Source organism: Anguilla rostrata, chromosome 11 (genome assembly GCF_018555375.3).
Source record: "Anguilla rostrata isolate EN2019 chromosome 11, ASM1855537v3, whole genome shotgun sequence".
NCBI classification, from domain to species: Eukaryota; Metazoa; Chordata; class Actinopteri; order Anguilliformes; family Anguillidae; genus Anguilla; species Anguilla rostrata.
The window spans coordinates 17,140,404-17,159,742 of record NC_057943.1 but is presented as its reverse complement, the minus strand read 5'-3'; the positions used below and the strand labels follow the sequence as shown (position 1 = coordinate 17,159,742).

The following is a 19,339-nucleotide window of genomic DNA, read 5'->3' as shown; positions in this document are numbered from 1 at the left end:
TTGATTACTGGGTTTTCCCGCATTGACCACTGGTCCCTTGTTGTTTCTGCACAGGCTTTGCTGAGCTGCAAACTGACATGACGGATCTCACCAAGGAGTTAAACCGCAGCCAGGGCATCCCCTTTCTAGAATACAAACAGTTTGTCACACGGACCTTCTTCCCAAAGGTAGATATTGCATTGCGCTATGAAAACCACAGACCTAGGGCCTCTGCCAGGCAAGAACAGAGCTGGGCTCTTTCTCAAGTTCAGCTCTTACTGTCCACACACACACACACACACACCCTTATGAGATACAGAGAGAACTGGGTCAGAATCTAGGGAAAAGTGGAAAAGTCTGTGGTTGTAATCTGTAGAAATGAGGGGGAGGGTACTCTAAGTGTTGAAAACCCAAGCTAATGTATCATAAGTGGTTTTATTGTTACCTCAGCACTTTCTGTGTTTCTCCACTGCGGTAGAAAACACAGAACAATCAACCTTTCCCCTTTTGCTCTAGTTCTGGGATTCTCCCTATCTTATAATGAGATCACATTAAGAGCAGTTTAATTTTTTTTTTTTTACCACATCTGGGTGAAATTGGTGTTTCAGTTGTTTTAAAATGAAGTATGTATTAAATATGTATTAAATACATATTTTTTTCAATTACTTTAAAATAATAATTGTTTGAAATTCAGTGTTTTCAAATATATATTTTTTTGTTTCAGGGATTTATTTCAGAACAAACATTTATGAAAAACAAAAAAGCACAAGATTGCGTCTTTACTTTTTCAAAACATTTATGTAACCTTTTCCCTCATTTAAATTCACAAGTATTTTTTGTAAAGCCACTTTAGCCATGCTAAACTTCAAACGCATCAGGGTTTCAAAGAGGCTGTCTGAGAGTGAGTAGCACCAGCAGCTGCGGAGTGAAAGCATTGAATATGTAAAACAGGTCTTGCTTAGCAGCAGTGAAACAACATTTTACAGCATTGTATTTACATCTAAATGCATCTTTAGATGGTGGCATTTGATTTAGGTCTGGTGCTTAAACAGTTGCAAGTTTATTATTTTTGGTGTTGTGCACCCAAGAGTATTCTGTCTGAAAACACAATATTCTTTTCCCCATCATTAGTTCAGACATCTTATTTATGTCTGCACTGCTCTCTCCCAGGGTGCACCATAACTCAGAGAGCCTGTGTCCTGGGATATGGGCTCTCTCATAGAGGCCTAGCTGTTTGTTTTTCCATTTTCGGAGATGGTGTGAGATTTTGTGAAGTTTATGTGTCCCTCTGACTGTGTGCATGTCATGCAGATGTGCTCAGACTATGAGAGGAGTCTCGTCCAGCCCATCTATGAGAACGATGCCCTCGGACCGCGAGCCCTGCCCGAGACACACCCTCTCCTGCAGGACTGGCAGGTGGGTGCGGCTGACGCTTCCTTTCTCACCCAAAATTCTGGTACCTTTCAAACAAGACATGGGACAGTTCACCATTAGTCAAGTGCAGGAGAGAGATTGCAGTTACGGTTAGAACAGACTTAAGGGCCATTTAAGTCTTTAGCACTCTAACTCTAGTTTGAGTTTATGTGTAAAACTTACTAATCCTACTTTATAGTTTCCTTGGTACTGATAACAAACGACTGGACAGTATCAGTGGGATTTGGTGAATTTTCTAACCAGATAACAATTTACTGGGAATGCTGAACATTCCTTGCCTTGTAAAGTATATTTACCATTTCAGTATTAGAAGTTTGTCTTATCTAAAAGGGGGAGGTTGTAGATTGTACATTTTGTCAAATCCCCATCCTCTGAGCCAATCATGTCCTCGCATTTTAAAGAGGGTCCCCACTGTTGTTTCTCAGGCTGTTAATCAGTGGAATCTGTCTGCATTTGATTAAGTGGTCTGTGATAAAAAGGTCTTTAGAGACACCGCTTTAAGGTCCCAGTATATAAATCCATAAATACAATGTGCATTTATCTTCATCTACTAATCTGCCCTCTTTTTGTCTCTTTAAAACAACATAAGGCTAGTTAGATTAGCAGTCCTGGAGGATGCCCTTATTGTTAAATATAAGATAAACTTTTGGCAATATATAGTAGTCAACATTTAGGTTACTCTAAATTACCATTTTATTAACATAATAGTAATGATTATATCAGGATATGTGGTTAATATGAAGGTTCATTATCAGTTAGATGGACTCCAGTCAGAAAGGCATTGCTCCAAATGTCTCTTAAGATAAAGGTTTTTTTACATAGAACTGCCTCACGGTCTAATCACATTTCCATTACTGTAACATTACAGACTGGTTATCTGAAGCAACTGCTGTTTTACCTCATTCATCACCTGTCCAGGCTGCTTGTGTCCCATGATGGGGTGTCCTCATTGTGTCAGATAGGTGTGCCATGACTTTAGTTCTTCAGCGTACTGTGTCCTGCCTACAGCCTTCCAGCACTGCCAAGCCCAACATGGAGGAAGGGATTGCCCTGTTTTCAACACTGCTCAACAATAAGCACTTCCTCATCACCTTCGTCCATGCTCTGGAGCAGCAGAAGGATTTTGCCGTTCGGGACAGGTGATCTACACTGATCTGCATGGTTTTGATTTAAAAGAGTCCAGGCGTGGCTGTCAGCTTTTGCATACTATGTCACTGTGATCTTTTTTTAGTGAAAAGCCAAATAGGACTTAGCCAGGCTATATTTGGGTAAACTGTGATTTCCTCCCCTTTACATGTATAGAGGCTTTATGTATTTAGGCTTTTGATCAATGGGGTTAACTTTTCATCCTAATTATGAATGCCAAGTCATATTTGTGCACTCACTCCCTCTCCAAGGTGTCCTCCAGAAGTTCTGGAGTGTGGGTATTAGGAGAGTAGTAGAAGTAGGATAGTCCTCCCTAGTTCAGTCTGCAGTCCTGTAGTTGAGGTACACAGCTGTTGCACCGGAGGGTTGCATCTATTGCACAGCTGGGGTAGGCAGACTGCAGGTACTGTGAGACAGAGAACAGTACTTTTGAACAGCTAATTGAAACACTCCCTATCAAAGGTGTTGCTATAACCAAATGTGCGTCATCTTTTGGCTCTCCTGGCTGCAGTCAGTACTGACATTTTCAGGATTTGATTCAGACCATGGGGCACTTCATTGTGCCAAAGACCTCAGATGGACACCCCACTTAGGAGGACATTAGATGGGCACTTTTTATGAGAGAAAAGCTTAAGTTACAATTGACATAATGATAAATTAAATGCTTTCTGGTCTTTAAACAATATGCTTGGTCAGTTTATTCACTTCATACTGCATAGTAGACAAATACAACTCTCACAATGCATAGTGACTTTTATCTGCCCTGGTATGAAAGGACCCTTTGTCCACTCCCTCCCACCCGTCCATAGCCACTATCTGATTTGTCATCAATAGAAGCAGTGTTTTTGATAAAACGTGGTCAAGACGACTGCCCTTCTATGTGTGTGTGTGTGTGTGCGTGTGTGCTTGTGTGTGTGTGTGTGTGTGTGTGTGTGTGTGTGTGCGTGTGTGTGTGTTTGTGTGTGGGTGTGTGTGTGTGTGCGCGTGTGTGTGTGCACGGATGTCTGTGTAGGATTGTGTGCGTGTGTCTCTATTTGTTTGACCCAGTATGTGTCCTGTTCTCTCCTCAGGTGTAGTCTGGCTTCCTTGCTCACCATTGCACTGCATGGCAAGCTGGAATACTATACCAGCATCATGAAAGACCTGCTAGTGGATCTCATCGATGCCTCCGCCTCTAAGAACCCCAAACTGATGCTCCGCCGCACTGAATCTGTGGTGGAGAAAATGCTGACCAACTGGATGTCCATCTGCATGTACAGCTACCTCAAGGCAAGTCCAGATATCCAACAGGGAGTCGCTGAGGTTATGCGCTTGCTCCAGGTCACTGTGGTTAACATCTTGCTGTTGTTTTGTTCTGGGGGATGGATTATGTCTTGCCATTGCCGTGCCATCTGTGCAGGAAAACAGTAGCTGAAGTCTTTTCCTCTCTGTGCCCTTCCTCCAGGAGACAGTGGGTGAACCGTTCTTCCTGCTGCTCTGTGCCATCAAACAGCAGATCAACAAGGGCTCCATTGATGCCATCACTGGCAAAGCCCGTTACACTTTGAATGAGGAGTGGTTGCTGAGGGAAAACATAGAGGCCAAGCCCCAGGTGAGAGAGAGGCCCTGAGCAGACTCTGATGTCACTTCCTGCTGAACAGCCTTACCATGGTAACAGAGCCAGATAATCCTCTTCTTTGAATTGGCACAATAATCACCTCCAGTTTAATCTGGCCTGAATTACCATGTGATACAGTGATGAGGGTTTGCCCTGAAAGCAGTAATTACTGCATCAGAATAGTCTAGCAAATAAATGAATGATAGAAAACAAAGGATGATAATGGGTGTTTGCTTTAGGAAATCTTCTCATGTTGCCTTTATATCACTAGTGTAACTGAAATGTTTAGAGACTGAAACTGAGGTGTGCCTGAGACACTGACGTTGTCTCTGTCTGTTGGGGTCAGAACATCAACGTGTCATTCCAAGGCTGTGGGATGGACTCCCTGATGGTGCGCGTGATGAACACAGATACCATCTGCCAGGTCAAGGAGAAGATCCTGGAGGCCTTCTATAAGAATTTGCCTTTCTCACAGTGGCCCCGGGCTGAGGATGTGGACCTGGGTAAGGAATTGTGTGCACTCCAGACCAATCTCATGGCTCATAGCTGTACCACATCCCAATCGTAAGCCTGATAACAATACCACAGTAAGTCCCATAACTAAAGCATTTAGCCAAATTACAGTATATTCCCTATTGTCGCAGCACAACTTAGTCTCAAATGCTATGGTGCAACACAGCCAAATGACATGCCCCATAGTCACCACATGGATCAGTAACACTGCATTTAGCCCTGTCTGGGCCCAGTCTACAGGCTGCTCATGACTTAACTATTATTTGGAGAAAGCCAAGAAGAGAATTCATAAAAATCTTAACCTGAACACAAGGCAAACACATGCCAAGCAGATAATTCTTTTGAGGCTGGCAGATGACTGATTGGTTTATGCAGCCATACACATTCCCCTCGGGGTACGTTTTCCAAGGAAGAACTGTGGGTGCCCTTGACGCAATATTACACTGTGTGCATTCCCACTCCCCACCTACTGCAGAGTTGTTTTCCTCCGGTGGCAACAGCCAAATTCTTCTGGACTTGGACAACTCCTCAGTCATGGAGGACGGCAGGAAGAAGCTCAACACGGTCTTCCACTACAAGGTGAACACCCTCTGTCACGTGCGCGTACACTTGCAACGGCATACTTCCCCTTCCTTTGTTCTGCCATACGTCTGCTTTCATGGCTGGCTTGCTGTAGAGGGGGTGAGATCATGGTGATGAGGATGCCATGGCATGCCTGTGCGGTTGTGAGCCGGAGGCTGACACTTTGTGTGGTATGCGCAAACAGATGAGGTGAGATCCGTGACCTCGGGTTCCTGAGCACTCTGTGTAGTTTTAGGAGTGCCACGGGGAGCAAGCTGTGAAATCAATGGAGCGTGCGCGGCCTCGGCTCGCTGGAAATGCTGTTCAATCCATTTCATCCTGTGTTGACTTTATTGAGCGCCCCCCAGCTGTCACACATATGATCTGTTGTCCAACCTCCGAACTGTCCCTCCCCCTTCCAGATTCCTGAGGAAGCCTCCCTGGCCATGAGCCTGAAGGACAAGCGTGAAAACACTTTGGGAAGAGGTATATACTCTTTAAATACCTTTTTTTCATTTCCTCTGTTCTGCTCAATGTCTTTCTAAATTCATTTATTTTCTCAGACTGTGAGGTGTATTATTGCTCATAACATGTGGTTTTCAACTGTTCTTTACAGCATATGTCTGTAGGTCAAAAGAGTTTTTGTGGCTAAAAACATTAAGTAAGCCTAGAGTATATTTTCTTATGAGGGAGTATGCACCCTTTATACCTATATCTTTTGTTTTTTTTTTTAAGTTGAATTTTCTCTTGAATCTTGTGTCTTGTTTAGTTCAGCATAAATTCCCTTCCAAAAAAAGTAGTTCTAACATGGAGGTCTCCCCTCCTTATTCTGGTATCTCTTGATATGTGCCTCAGGGGGCCACCTTTTATTCATTTGAAATGAACACTAATAGAGAAATAAACACAACACTCAGCCACTGAGTTATTAAATTGACTTCAAAAACTTCATTAAAGAAGATGAACATCAGCAGTGGAATTGCATGTATGTTCTGGTCCATAGGGAATGCTAGAAAGGAAAAAAAACACATGAAATGGAAAATTATAATTGCAGTAAGAGATTACCTTTGCAATGTAAACAGAATAGAGGAGATAGGGAGGATCTGCATTACTCAACAAAAACAATGTGGAGCTTTAAAGGTTCAGCATTCCTGTCAGGGGCTTATTTCTCATTCATGCCAAGCCAAATGCGGTGCATTACAAAGAGCACATTAATCTTGTTCTTCGTGCCATAATACGAAACAGCTTGAGTTTATGGCTCTGGCTCCAGGATCAAATCTGAAAATCTAGCAGGGGGATGAACGGCACCTGCCTGCCAAACAGACATATTGTAATAAATGTGCTGTCGATGTGAGGTTTGTTTAGACCACCACCAGCGAACAGGCTTGGGCAACCCCCTCCCCATCGCTTATAATGACCCTGCAGCATTACAAACCCATCCGCCTGGCTCCAGCAACAATTATCTGTCACTACGTCACTGTCTCTCCTGGCCCAACATGATTGATAGTCTGACTGCATTTGACTGATGGCCTTTTTTGGTGTATTTCACTCAACAGTTAAGGATCTGGACACGGAAAAGTATGTTCACTTGGTAAGTATTCCCATTTGTATACACACATGCACACACAAACATTCACACACAGACACACACGTGCACACATATGCTCGCACACACACACACACACAGACACACGCTCACACACGGACAGATGCCAGAGGGCGCAATGAGGCAGTTTGTCTGTGATTCATTGGATGGGCATTTTTATGTCTGGAAGGTGTCTGGTGGCAGTGGGAGCCAATGTGTGGGTTATTTCTGCTTGTAGAAGTAAATGGGGATATGATCATTTGAGCTGTGAGTGAGGTAAAATGAGGTTGCAACAAAAAAGGAAGTTAAGCTTTCTAACATGCTGTGCTTTTTAGAGATGAGTCATTCATTTCTGTTAACGACTCATTTCACCAAGTGCTGCCATATCAAGTAGGCTTAAGCCATTGTGCTTGATTTTAGTCTCCAAATGAAATCCTGAGCTTAGCTCTTTGGCATCATCAGCACTTGTCCCTGGATATACATGCAATAGAAGAGTATAATTTTTTTAATTGAAGGTTGGAGGTACCTTTCCTAAATTTGGGATGTTACTAATGAGAGTGGGTCTAGGGTCTTTGTCCAACCAAGATGGTAAGAGTTCGCAAACTTAAATTAAATTCATTGATATTGTTTTGCTTTTGCATCTTATTACAATGTGTATCTGTTACACATATATTGGTAATGTGTACATTACAGTACTATTAGAAAGAAATGAGCAGCATACAGTAACTAAATTGGGAAACAAACCTTAAAGTTTATGTTTATTAATACAAACAAAATACAAATCAGTGATATGTTTCCAGAGGCTGTACACATGAACTGATTTATTTTATAGAATTTATTCACAATTCAGCATTAATATCACTTTTTATATTGTACCAGTACTTCTTAACTTGATTGCAGTGGTTTCATGCACCATAAGAAATCTTTCCATCCAAAAATGACATTAAACCTATACTGTTTTTTTTAGTTTAGTTCTTTTTTTTTTTTTTTTTAGAAATAATCAATATGTGTCAATAATTATATACACACATACAGTTGGATGCATAACTTCACTATAAAAACTGCTTTAGAGTTATATGACGTGCATTGTCTTGCTTTCAACCACAAAACCCCAAAATGTCCCTATGCCTCCTCTTATGAAGCTAGCAGGTCATCAAAGATGTTTGCAAATGTCTAAAATATTCTTCACACACAAAAAATATCTGAAACAACATTAAAACCTCATAAAGTGAACTATTTGTTTAAAATGCCATGGTAGGTGTGCAGGTTTTTTGTATGGGAAGCAGCATACATAAAAGAAATGAGGAGATATAATGGTAATGCAGGATTACTCATATCTCAACTTTTTTGGATATGAGTAAACTGCAGACGGAAAGGAGGGAGGGCCTGTTGGCTTACTGAGAACTTAAAAAGTATTTCCCGCTGGACCGGACAGGTCAGGACGCTGAATGCAGTGTTTTTTCTGATGATGACATAAAACACCAGCTGAAATCCAGTCTGTGTCCTGTGACCTCTCCAGGTCCTTCCTCATGATGAGCTCAATGAGACTAAGAGGTCCCACAGACAGAGCCACCGGAAAAAGGTCCTACCTGAGATCTACCTGACCCGACTCCTTTCCACAAAGGTATGCAGCATCTGCCTTAACTTTGCAATCCCTCCTCCTCAAACTTTGTGATACCGCAGCAAGTCTGAGTTGGTCTGGACCCTGGTTCTGCATTTTCTGCTTCTCCAGGGTACGCTGCAGAAGTTCCTGGATGATCTATTCCAGGCCATTTTGAGCATCCCTCCAGAGAAACCACCACTGGCTATCAAATACTTTTTCGACTTTCTGGAGGAGCAGGCCGACAAGAGGGGCATTACAGACCCTGACACCCTGCACATTTGGAAGACTAACAGGTGAGAGGAACCACATGGTACATTCAATACCGTACAGAAGACCCAAGGCATACAGTCTAATAGACTGAAACCAGATATGGGCTACATCACTGCCTATACAATGTAGACACAACAATGCAGGCATTACTCATGGTTGTATTTGCTAGGAGTGGGCAATACACAACAAGATAACCTTTGAAGGTGGTTATTTTGAGACTGCTGCTGTTGAGATGTTTGACTGCGACTGTGGCCTGCTTTGTCTCTGCACAGCTTGCCTCTGCGCTTCTGGGTGAACATTCTGAAGAATCCTCAGTTTGTGTTCGACATCGATAAGACGGACCACATGGATGCGTGTCTGTCCGTTATTGCTCAGGCCTTCATCGATGCCTGCTCCATCTCTGACCTCCAGCTTGGAAAGGTGAGTCCTTCCTACTTCCACAGACCTGCGTGCTTCTCTAGCACAGCATGCCATACCAAAGCCAGGCCACTGCCAGTGCAGTGTGGGCTTCAGAGCAATCGGGCTCACAAATCAGTCAATATCAAAGGCATCCTGACCTTCAAGACACAACTTCCATGTCAGCACCTCCCTTAGGAAATGAACTCCTAAAACAAAGCTCACCCCTCATCAGAGCTGAATTTACACTTATGTTGTGCTGCTAGCTGAGCTCTCCTGTATTTAAAATCTTGTCCTCATTGGCCTATCATGGAAAAGGACTTTGTTTTTTCTTCTGGCTCTGTGGCAATGGCTCTCGTCTTCTCTTGGGGACACGTAGCTTTAGTATCAGCAGTTGTGGGGGGTGAAGGAGGAAGTGCCTTTCTGACCATTTCCACGCAGGAAGCATTGTTATCTCAAGGCCTGCAGACGGTCAGGGTGGGGGCAAGGTTACACAGCAGATGGAGGGAATCTGCAGGAAGTCACCCTGTGGACAGGAAGGAAAGGCTGGTTTATCAAGAGGACCACTGAGGAGCTGGAGAACACACACACACGCACACACACACACACACACCTATCAACATCTGTCAACCTGCTTCCCAGGAGAAGAGTCTACTTTGGGAAGTGCAGTCAGAAAATGGAATTAATGAGACAGGGAAGGTGATATTTCCTGACAAATCTTTCAGTCAGTAGAAATATGAAATATGTTGTATTTCCAAACATTACTTCTTTGATTGAAAATCTTTTTTAATACTGCCAGAACATGGAGGATTGTTTACTCTGGAAATGTTTGTGTTTTCTCTGGAGTAAAAAACTATTTTGGTGATGCAGCAAATGGAAATTCTTGTGTCCTGCATTTCCATGTGCTAAGTAGGTGGGGTTTTATTAAAGGTATGGCGAGGTTTCCCAGTAGAAAATAAAGTAGTTCTATTAATAAAATTAAATACAGTAAATAAAATAGAGGATCTTGCACAGTGAGCACTCTGGCAAAACAGTTTCTGCTAAATGGCAGTAAATTGTAGTAACCTAAAAGTAATCTACCATATTATTTTTATTAGCATAACAATAGTCATAATGGAAGCATTGATCAAATCTGTAGTGCTGTAATACATATGGTGCAAAAAGCAACATTCATAACCAGCATGTCAAACAAAATCCACAAAAATGGATAAAACTGCAATACTATAAGATTCTATTTTCTTATTTTTTGCATTTAATTGTAAACAAGAAATGTGGCTCTATTTAGGTTAAACACAACATGAATAACAATAAATGCTTGAAAAAAATGTAATGGTCTTTTATTTATGACTAGGTAACCACTAAATTATATTTACTGTAGGACAGCATATAAACTATTTAAAAATACAGTGATATAAGTGCTCACGTTTGCCAACTAGTCCCCCATTTATGACCAGAAGAGAAGGCCTGAACTAAAGCAACCACTGCCACTAACACATCTTTCTTTCAGGATTCTCCCACCAACAAGCTGCTTTATGCCAAGGAAATCCCGGAATACAAAAAGAGGGTGCAGCGCTATTACCACCAGATCCAGGAGATGGCACCACTGAGCGAGCAGGAAATGAATGCACACCTGGCAGAGGAGTCCAGGGTGAGATAACATCTCAGGATGCTGTCTGGTGATACACAAGTTCATATGACTCAAACAATGTAGGTGTAAAACTGGGCCAAGATGGAACCGTGCTGTGGCTTCAGTGCAAAAATGTTGCATGTGCCTTAGGGGTCCTCAGGCCTGCATTCAATAAACACTTGTTCTCAACTCTGACTAAAAAGAAAGTTATTTTCCTATCAAATACAATTTGGTGGGTTAATCTCGGTTAATCACTGAATTCACCAAATGTGTTTATGGCTGTTCCTTGGGCATTGTTTCATTTGTTTCTTCTGTGGGGATGACTCCAAATGATCTCAGTTTTTATATTGGTACTTTTATTTATTTTTTCTTTGTTTTTGGCACTTTATATTATTTATTTCACATCTTGGTAAAATGTGCAAAGAACAGAGACTGTATTTACTTCAGTGGAACTGCTATGATTTATTTATGTCTCATCTTTTTCCCCCACAGAAATACAGGAATGAATTCAACACAAATTTGGCCCTGACTGAAATCTACCAGTATGCCAAGAAATATCGCAATCAAGTAAGGGAACATCTTTCACTGTGTCAGCATAAACTGGGTGTATCAGCCAACAAGATCTGCGCTCTTTGTCATAGAAGCAGTTTTGGGTTTCACAAAGTAAAATAAGATTTAAATCAAAGTCGGTTGCAGCATAGTAAGGGAGCTTGCAGTCACTGCCATTCTTTAAACTCATTTTTATTATGCTGATCAAAAGCCAATGAATATCAGCTCTCTGTTATTTGGTGACATTGGAAATGTTTTGATTACAAAAATAGAATGTTGTGCTTTAAAAAGATTTTTTTTTCTTCCGTTTTTTACCTTAACCTTAACAGTGAAAGCATTCCTTGAGCTGCACATGCTTTTGCCTGTTTTTTTAATTTAACATTTACTGTTGTCTAAATACTGCCAGACAACATCTCAGCTAAACCTTTGTAAACCATGATTGCATGCTGAATACACTATGGGGGTTTAGTGTGTGTGAACGGTTGAGCGCTTGTGAAACTGCTCTCATTCTCTCCCTGTCTGTGACTCGTCAGGTGGTGAACGCGCTGGACGCCAACCCCACCGCCCGTCGCACGCAGCTGCAGCACAAGTTTGAGCAGGTCATCGCCCTCGTGGAAGACAACATTTACGAGTGCAGCAGTGAGGCCTGAGCCCTGGGTTCTGTCAGGCCCCATGTGCCCTGCCCAGGACACCCCTCCCCTGTGTCCTCTGAGCCACCACACCCAGCCCTACCCCTTAGTCCCATATCCAAGAATTCCTTCTGTTCTTTGTACATATGATGGGGCAATTACACAAAGACATTTCTCCCATCCAGAACCAGACTGCTTGGACACACTAGGCTTATGGGGCCTGGAACATCAGGAGAGACTAAACCAAAAAAAATACGAAACAAGCGAAAGCTTGTCAGTTCACTGACTCAAGGGAAGGCTCATCTCCCTTTGTCAACTATTTCCTGTTGCTGAGTGTCATTGTGAATCAAACTCCCTTTAACTTTGCTTCCATCCCATGTGTAAACGTGACTGGAGAAATGACCAAGATTGTGTTTCTTTTTAGGCTATGAATACGACAAGAAAATGGGTGCTTTTCAGAGGTTTGATTTTGCTTTAGTTTTTTATGCTCCAGATAGGATCTGATAATCTTGGTCCTCTTCACATCCTATTATTATCAGTCCAAAAAAAATAAAACTGCCCAGGTTTCAAGTTCTTGAAAGGGACCAGCAAGCAATGGATGCAATCACACACTGGCCCCTTCAGTGGTGAAGATGAGCCGACAATGCACTGTACTGTAAAATATGTGTTCATAGCAATATTTATAGATCTGTTCTATGTTTTCTATGTTTGTATTGTATGTCCATTAATATGACTATATGAAGTTAGGAGAGCCTGAATAAGACTCCCTGCCCTTCTGGCATCCAGGCCCAGTGCTGTAGGTCTGAGCTGTGGAGAAGGTATAGAGAATTCTTTATTGACTAAAATCTCAACTTTTTTGGATATGAGTAAACTTCAGACGGAAAGGAGGGAGGGCCTGTTGGTTTACTGAGAACTAAAAAAAGAAAGTATTTCCCGCTGGGCCGGACGGGTCAGGACGCTGAACTACTGAGAGTGTGGACTTTAGACAATGTGCCAGGTGTTGAATGCCATGGTGTGTTTAACCAGAGGTGTTGTGCTTTCTGTTTTCTTCTCTTGCCTGGAAAGTGAAAGTTAAAAAAAAAGAGAGGAACATGATTAAATAAATGAGCTTTGTTTAAAGATTTTGGTTGTTTTCTTAAACCTTTTATTTATTTACACACAGCTTCATTGTGTTTATATTCGCATAGCTTCGCTGTGGCAAAGTTGGTTAAACAGCAACAGTTAAACACTATGGGGCCTATTTTCCTGATAACATAAGCAGAAACACGCCTGGACACAAGTGGAATTGCTAGTTTGTCTCCCGCAAAAGAAATATTTGTCGCCTGCGGCAGGTTTTGTAGTTTTGGGGTCTGCATTAAACCTGTTTGCATCAACATGGGTTGGGTACCACAATCCGACGATTAGCAACATTTGGCACTGCGCAACTTTGACGGTCAATGATGCGTTTACTTTTTAAACCAACCCAGACCAGGTTTAAATGCAAACACTGCCATGTTCTGCTATTTTGCTGGTGTCATGAATGAGCTGCATATGAATACATGAACACATGGACACATGAGAAAAACACTAGAAATACTGAGCAGAATGCACAGACAGCTTTCTTTCATTGATGCTTTTGGCAGGGCTTGGTCGAGGATTGAGCCCGAACCTTTGGAATGTTAAAAATACATTTCAGATGTTTGGACCAGTCCGGTGGTACAGTACGATAGGCTATAGCGCTCCAAATGTCAGTGCATTCTATATTCTACACAACATAGTGGCAACAGTGCAGTATGATGGTTAAGGAACTGGGGTTTTAATCTAGGTTTAATTCCCAGCAAGGACGATGCCTACTTAACTTGAATTGTTTCAGTATATATTCAGCCATATAAACGGATGTAAAAATGCAAAAGCTGTGTATAAATGGATGCAAAAAATGCAGAAGAAAGCAGAGACTGCGGCACAAGTGCACTTAATTTATTCCAATTAAATGATAAAAGAAAAGGTTCAATTAATGATGAAAAATGTTTTACTGGAAAAACATGAAAATAAGTGAGATCATAGTCATGTCCAAAATGTGAAAAATATTAAGGAATACAAATGAGAAATGGGTTTCAGTGAATAAACAACAAGATAGTTAATAGTGCAAAAAATGAATAAAATTATTACAATGGTGCATAATCGCACAGATCTGCACAGAGCATTTTGGAACTCACTTTGACAAATAAACATCAAGTCTAGCATCTTCAGCAAATATTATCAATAATAAGACTAGAGCAATTGGCTCGGCGGCCCAATATAACCAGAACAATTTGCACAGTAGCCCATTAATATAACAGCACAGCAGCCATATAACAAAACCAGCACAACTGGCAGTGCGCAGTATGGTAACAACAGCCTAGCAACAGCACCTAGCCACAAATGTATACGCTTTTAAAAATTTACCTGGAGACTTTCAGCAATGTTATTGTAATTTCTAGTCATGGTATCAGCGGAAATGTGGATAGAATCCCACAGTGTTATTATTGCCTGTCCCCACTGTGGATCAAGCTTTCCGGTGGGAAAATATTTTAATTACCCTGTTTGTTTTTTTTGTCTGAAAATAATGGTATAGACGCGTAGAGAAAATTTTCCCTCCTCATACTCTCTGCAACTGCTCCTGAGAAAGGATATGTTAGATTTCAATTTATTTTACATATTTTAGAAATTGATCAACTCACCACCAAGACTCATGATTTCTAAGGAATCCTTAAAGTGTGCAGTTTACATTCATATGAATAATAAATAATGGTTATTTAACAATCATGATTAAATAAATGAAAGAATGTGTTTGACAACATTTATGATTAGAAAACAATTTAATTTTAAAACAGGAAAATACATAAGACTATGATAGGCTTGCATCCAAAATGTGAACAAAAATACAAAAATCCTGTGTGTTTTTTCTGTTCAGACAGATGAGAAATCATCTTTCTTCAACAAATATGGTTTAAAATCTATACAAATATATTTGAAGACCTTTTTTAAAGACCACGTTTATTATTTATAAATATTTTTGATGAAGGAAGACCACACCAACATTATACTATACTGTACATCACCAAAAGTATATATCTGGTTTCTCTGCTAATGACATTGGAGCCATATAAGAGCCATGCAAAGATGATCAGTGCCAAGCAAATCGTATATGATTTGTCTGCTACTTTATATTCTAAAGACATTTTTGAAAACAAATGTACTCTCATATTTACTCTCCATATTGATACCATTTATGTACATGGTTAAAGCAGTGGGTAAGCTGGTAGATCAGGCTGCATATTTTTTTCTGGTTTGTAAATCTTCAGGGACTACCACCTGTGTTACACGCAGGAAAGGTATTAATATTGTCCAGGATTACCAGAATATGGTGTGACAACTTTATTGAATCAAAATTATGACTGCTTATAGGACTCTATTTTGAGAACCGTGCATTGCCTTCCGGACTAGTCATGCAAAAAGTAGCTGAAAAAAGGATTTATTTTTGGAGAATTTTTCAAAAATGTTTTAAGGAATATTGTGGATTACCTGGATGAGGTGTCATGCATACTGACAGAAAAGCTTAGTTGATAAATGCTGACATGCTGACAGACTATAAGTGGTAGGAAAAATATAACTTAAAATAGGAATGGTTGGTTCATCTTCACATGTTTTGTATTGCTTTGATTCCACCTCACCTCACAATAAGAACATAACCTAGCTTTTTTAATTCCAGAGCATATAACATATTTGTATGCACATTACACATATGATTCAGACATTCTCTCTGAATAGTTGTATTCAACAACGGGCTAGATTCAGCAGCAGGTTTCACCCAATGCATTTAAGGATTGCTTTGCTTTAATTTTAAGCCATGCCATTAACTAATCATTTCAGCTTTAGACCAATTTAAAGGAATGCGTGCATTTTAGAAATTTTGCGAAGGACTGTTTCACAAATTAACAAACGTATTCACCAAAGTATTTATTCATTACTAGAACATACACTCTTTTTATATGTCGTCATTTGAATGATCCACAACATGGAAGCATGGGCATTAAAGAGGTAATCAAAGTAGATTGGCCAGAGGGGAACAGCTTACAAACCCCAGTAGAGTTGTTCTAGGTACAGGGTGGGGTTAGGGGATGAGGGGGTCAGGCAGGAGCCACCTGGCTGGTGGACACAGTGGAGGTCCGGGTCTTGGATGATGCGGTGGTGGTCTCCTCCTCCCCAAAAGGGTTCTTCCCACAGCACACAGTGGTGATCATACAGTTACGGAACTGTGAGTGCAAGCACAAGAGGGGGGGGGACTTTAGCTGCAGCGTAGCTCTTTGGTTAGACCCAGACACAGAGGCATTAGCACCCACAAAAGCATGTGTACTCATACAGGCATGTGCACTCACACAAGCATGTGCACTCATACAGGGATGTGCACTCACACAAGCATGTGCACTCACACAGGCATGTGCACTCACACAGGCATGTGCACTCTTATAGGCATGTGCAGGCACACAGGCATGTGTACTCATACAGTCATGTGCACTCACACAAGCATGTGCACTCTTACAGGCATGTGCAGTCACACAAGCATGTGCACTCATACAAGCATGTGCACTTGCAGGCATGTGCACTCACACAGACATACAGGTCACACAAGTAATATTTCAGTTACTGACTGGTGGCATGCATTACCTGTCTGTTGAGTAGGATGTAGATGACAGGGTTATAGAGAGCAGCAGTCTTTGCAAAGAAGGCTGGGATGGTCATGAACACAGGCCCAAAGTCTGCACCTTGATTAGCAAAGATGTACCAGGCCACACTGGCATAGGGCACCCAGCACACAAGGAATGAGATTATCATGACAACTACCATGCGAGTCACTTCTTTCTCAGCACGTTGGGTCGTCTCTGACTCCTGCTGCTGGGCTGCTGCCTGCATGTGCACAAACACACACGCACACACACACACACACGCACACACACACACACACACACACACACACAGAGCATTATCAAATTAATATATTATACAAAGGCTACCAAAACGTCTAAGAAGCTCTGTTTACAGTGCAATCGAATACCCTCATGGAATCCCATGCAAGGCAAACTCAGCTTTGCAGTTAGCAGGGAGTAACTGAACAGAGGAGATCAGAGGGTCATACCGCCCGGACGGTGCAGAGCAGGCGGCTGTAGCAGAAGAATATGACCACCAGCGGGATGGAGAAGTGCAGGACGAACATGTAGATGACGAAAGACACATTGTTCAGCTCAGGTTTGGGAGTGTAGTAGTCTATTCCACAGGAGCACTGCATACCTTCTGGGATATACCTGCAGTCAGGATCAAACTCAGGGTGATCTCACTAATACACATTGTATATGCAAACATATAAACACAATGCATGGGTCCACATTGAAAGAGCATAGCATAAGTTCATGTCTGGTCAAGTTGACATTATAGCTATGCTATGTTATGTTACAGCTGGTTTAAGCATGTAACATGTTTAAGCTGCGTTAATAAAAAATTAAATGCAGAGCTGGAATCTGGCAGGGCTTGCAGAAAACACGAAACACTTCTCATGTTCAAATTCTATTTCAAGCATTAACTGAACACATGGCTACACATGAAATGCTAAGCGACCATCACATTTTAGAGAAACACCCCGGACCGACCCCCCCGTAAAAGAGGGATGGCACTCCTCTCTTTTCAGAGGCCAGGGGCTTCGCTCTCTGCGTCCGGGGGGCTGCAGTGGTAGAAGGAGGTCTTGCTTACCTGGACCAGCCCAGCAGTGGAGGCACAGCACAGGTGAGGGCCATGATCCAGGTCAGCGCCACCCCCAGGATCGCGTGCTTCTCCCCGAAGCGGAAAGTAGACACAGGCTTGCAGACCACTATATATCGCTCGATAGCCAGGGCCACCAGCGACCACAGGGCAATCTCACCTACCAAGGCCCCAGACACCACAGCATAGCCAGGTGAGTCATAGGCCCACAGCTGACTGCACAAACACGTCTCTGCACAATGTGACCGTTGCATACAGCATGGCCTTTCAGAGGTGCTGTGATAACATAACCACATTAAAAAGAAATGCGGTTATGTTTCCCTCAGAATGTCTTTTGATTGCCTCTGGCTTCACTTTAAAAAATGAAAAGGCATCTCACACAGGGACACCGGTAATAATGCAATGCATTATTGTTAAAAAGAGTCAAGCGATATCTTAAGTCATGAATGACAGGCAAGCACAACACAATAGTGGGTAGGTGGAGAGCACTTCATGCTTCAGGAATGCAGAATGCAAGACCTCACCTATAGTCTCTCTCCATTGAGGAGAGTAGAGCTGAAAAAAGTCTGGAATTAATGAATGAATGAGTGAGTGAGTGAGTACAGTACAAATTTCAGTACAAATTTGGCATTGCATCCAGGTCTAGAGAAACTGTGCTTTTTATTTGGGGTATCTGTCAGAGTTGATGTCAATTAAATTTTATTTGATTTACTTCAGTAAAAAAAAAATTAAACTGTAGGAACATTAACATGGTTCTGACACTGGGCCAGGTGCAATATCAGTGCATGTTAAGGAGCAGTCTAAAGCTTTGCTTGAGAGTCTGATCATATTATAAACAAACATGAAAGAAAAGACAAGAATATTCTTAATGAAAGAGGCTCCAAATGAACTTAAACTCATCAATGAGACTGTTTCCAGATTTTTTTATAAACCGTTCAATCTCTCTCACACACGCACACACACACACACATTTCCTTCACGACGCAGAAAGAGGTCTCGGAGAATAATCCAAAATAAATGTCTGGTTTACTCACCACCCAATGTGGCGAAGAAGCCCTCAATGTTGCAGCCCATGATTCCCAGGGCAAAGTAGCCGTGCAGCGCGGTGTACAGGGTGGTGGTGAAGCCGCCCACCACCATGAAGAGGTCAGCCACAGCCAAGTTGAGCAGGACGTAATTGAGCGGCGTCCGGAGCTTCTTGTGCTGGACGGTCACGTACAGGGTGAGGAAGTTTATGGGGAAAGCCGTGATGATTAGGAAGAATATGTATGCGGCCAGCAAGGAGTACTTCCAGGGCTCTGCCAGGTAGTACTGGGGGTACTCAAAGGGGCTGCGCACCACCCCCGTCCTGTTGGACATGGGGACATAGAAATTGGGACCCTCCGTTCCGTTCATGACTCCGGCTCGTTTCCCCTACTGCTGAAAGTGCCTCTCGCCGACAGATGCTCTCCTTAAGACAAAAGCGGGTGCATTCTGGTGTCCTACGTGTGCTCTACGTTCCCTTTTAAGTTATTGCCCAGGATTAGTTTCAGAATACGCAGGTGGGTGTCAGCAGAAAAGGATTTAGGTCACTATGAAGGACGGTAATCCAGAAAAAAAAAGTAACGGCCTTCATTAAAATTGTGAAAGTGGCGACTGTTACGTCAGGGCCAGCGCCTCGAGTGTCTGCCCATCCCAGAGC

General features: G+C 42.1%; 2 protein-coding genes across 2 annotated transcripts in view; one reads left to right on the top strand and one right to left on the bottom strand.

Annotated features, from left to right (window-relative positions):
• Positions 1-13,008, top strand: part of plxnd1 (plexin D1) — a 48,305-nt gene extending 35,297 nt beyond the window's left edge. The window contains exons 22-36 of the mRNA XM_064298359.1: positions 55-167; positions 1,291-1,395; positions 2,422-2,552; positions 3,630-3,828; positions 4,004-4,150; positions 4,503-4,659; positions 5,145-5,248; positions 5,653-5,716; positions 6,784-6,818; positions 8,332-8,436; positions 8,545-8,708; positions 8,958-9,105; positions 10,589-10,729; positions 11,201-11,275; positions 11,791-13,008. Coding sequence (XP_064154429.1) covers positions 55-167; positions 1,291-1,395; positions 2,422-2,552; positions 3,630-3,828; positions 4,004-4,150; positions 4,503-4,659; positions 5,145-5,248; positions 5,653-5,716; positions 6,784-6,818; positions 8,332-8,436; positions 8,545-8,708; positions 8,958-9,105; positions 10,589-10,729; positions 11,201-11,275; positions 11,791-11,907 — 1,805 coding nt within the window. The 3' untranslated portion in view covers positions 11,908-13,008. The remainder of the gene's footprint in view (positions 1-54; positions 168-1,290; positions 1,396-2,421; positions 2,553-3,629; positions 3,829-4,003; positions 4,151-4,502; positions 4,660-5,144; positions 5,249-5,652; positions 5,717-6,783; positions 6,819-8,331; positions 8,437-8,544; positions 8,709-8,957; positions 9,106-10,588; positions 10,730-11,200; positions 11,276-11,790) is intronic.
• A 1,127-nt stretch (positions 13,009-14,135) lies between these two features.
• LOC135234123 (rhodopsin-like) lies at positions 14,136-19,126 on the bottom strand. Its single transcript, XM_064298360.1, has 5 exons — positions 18,693-19,126; positions 17,650-17,818; positions 17,042-17,207; positions 16,573-16,812; positions 14,136-16,160 (listed from the first exon to the last, which is right to left on the bottom strand). Exons 1-5 carry the CDS (start codon positions 19,051-19,053, stop codon positions 16,035-16,037), a joined length of 1,062 nt encoding a protein of 353 aa, XP_064154430.1. The 5' UTR covers positions 19,054-19,126; the 3' UTR covers positions 14,136-16,034.
• Positions 19,127-19,339: the final 213 nt, after the last annotated feature.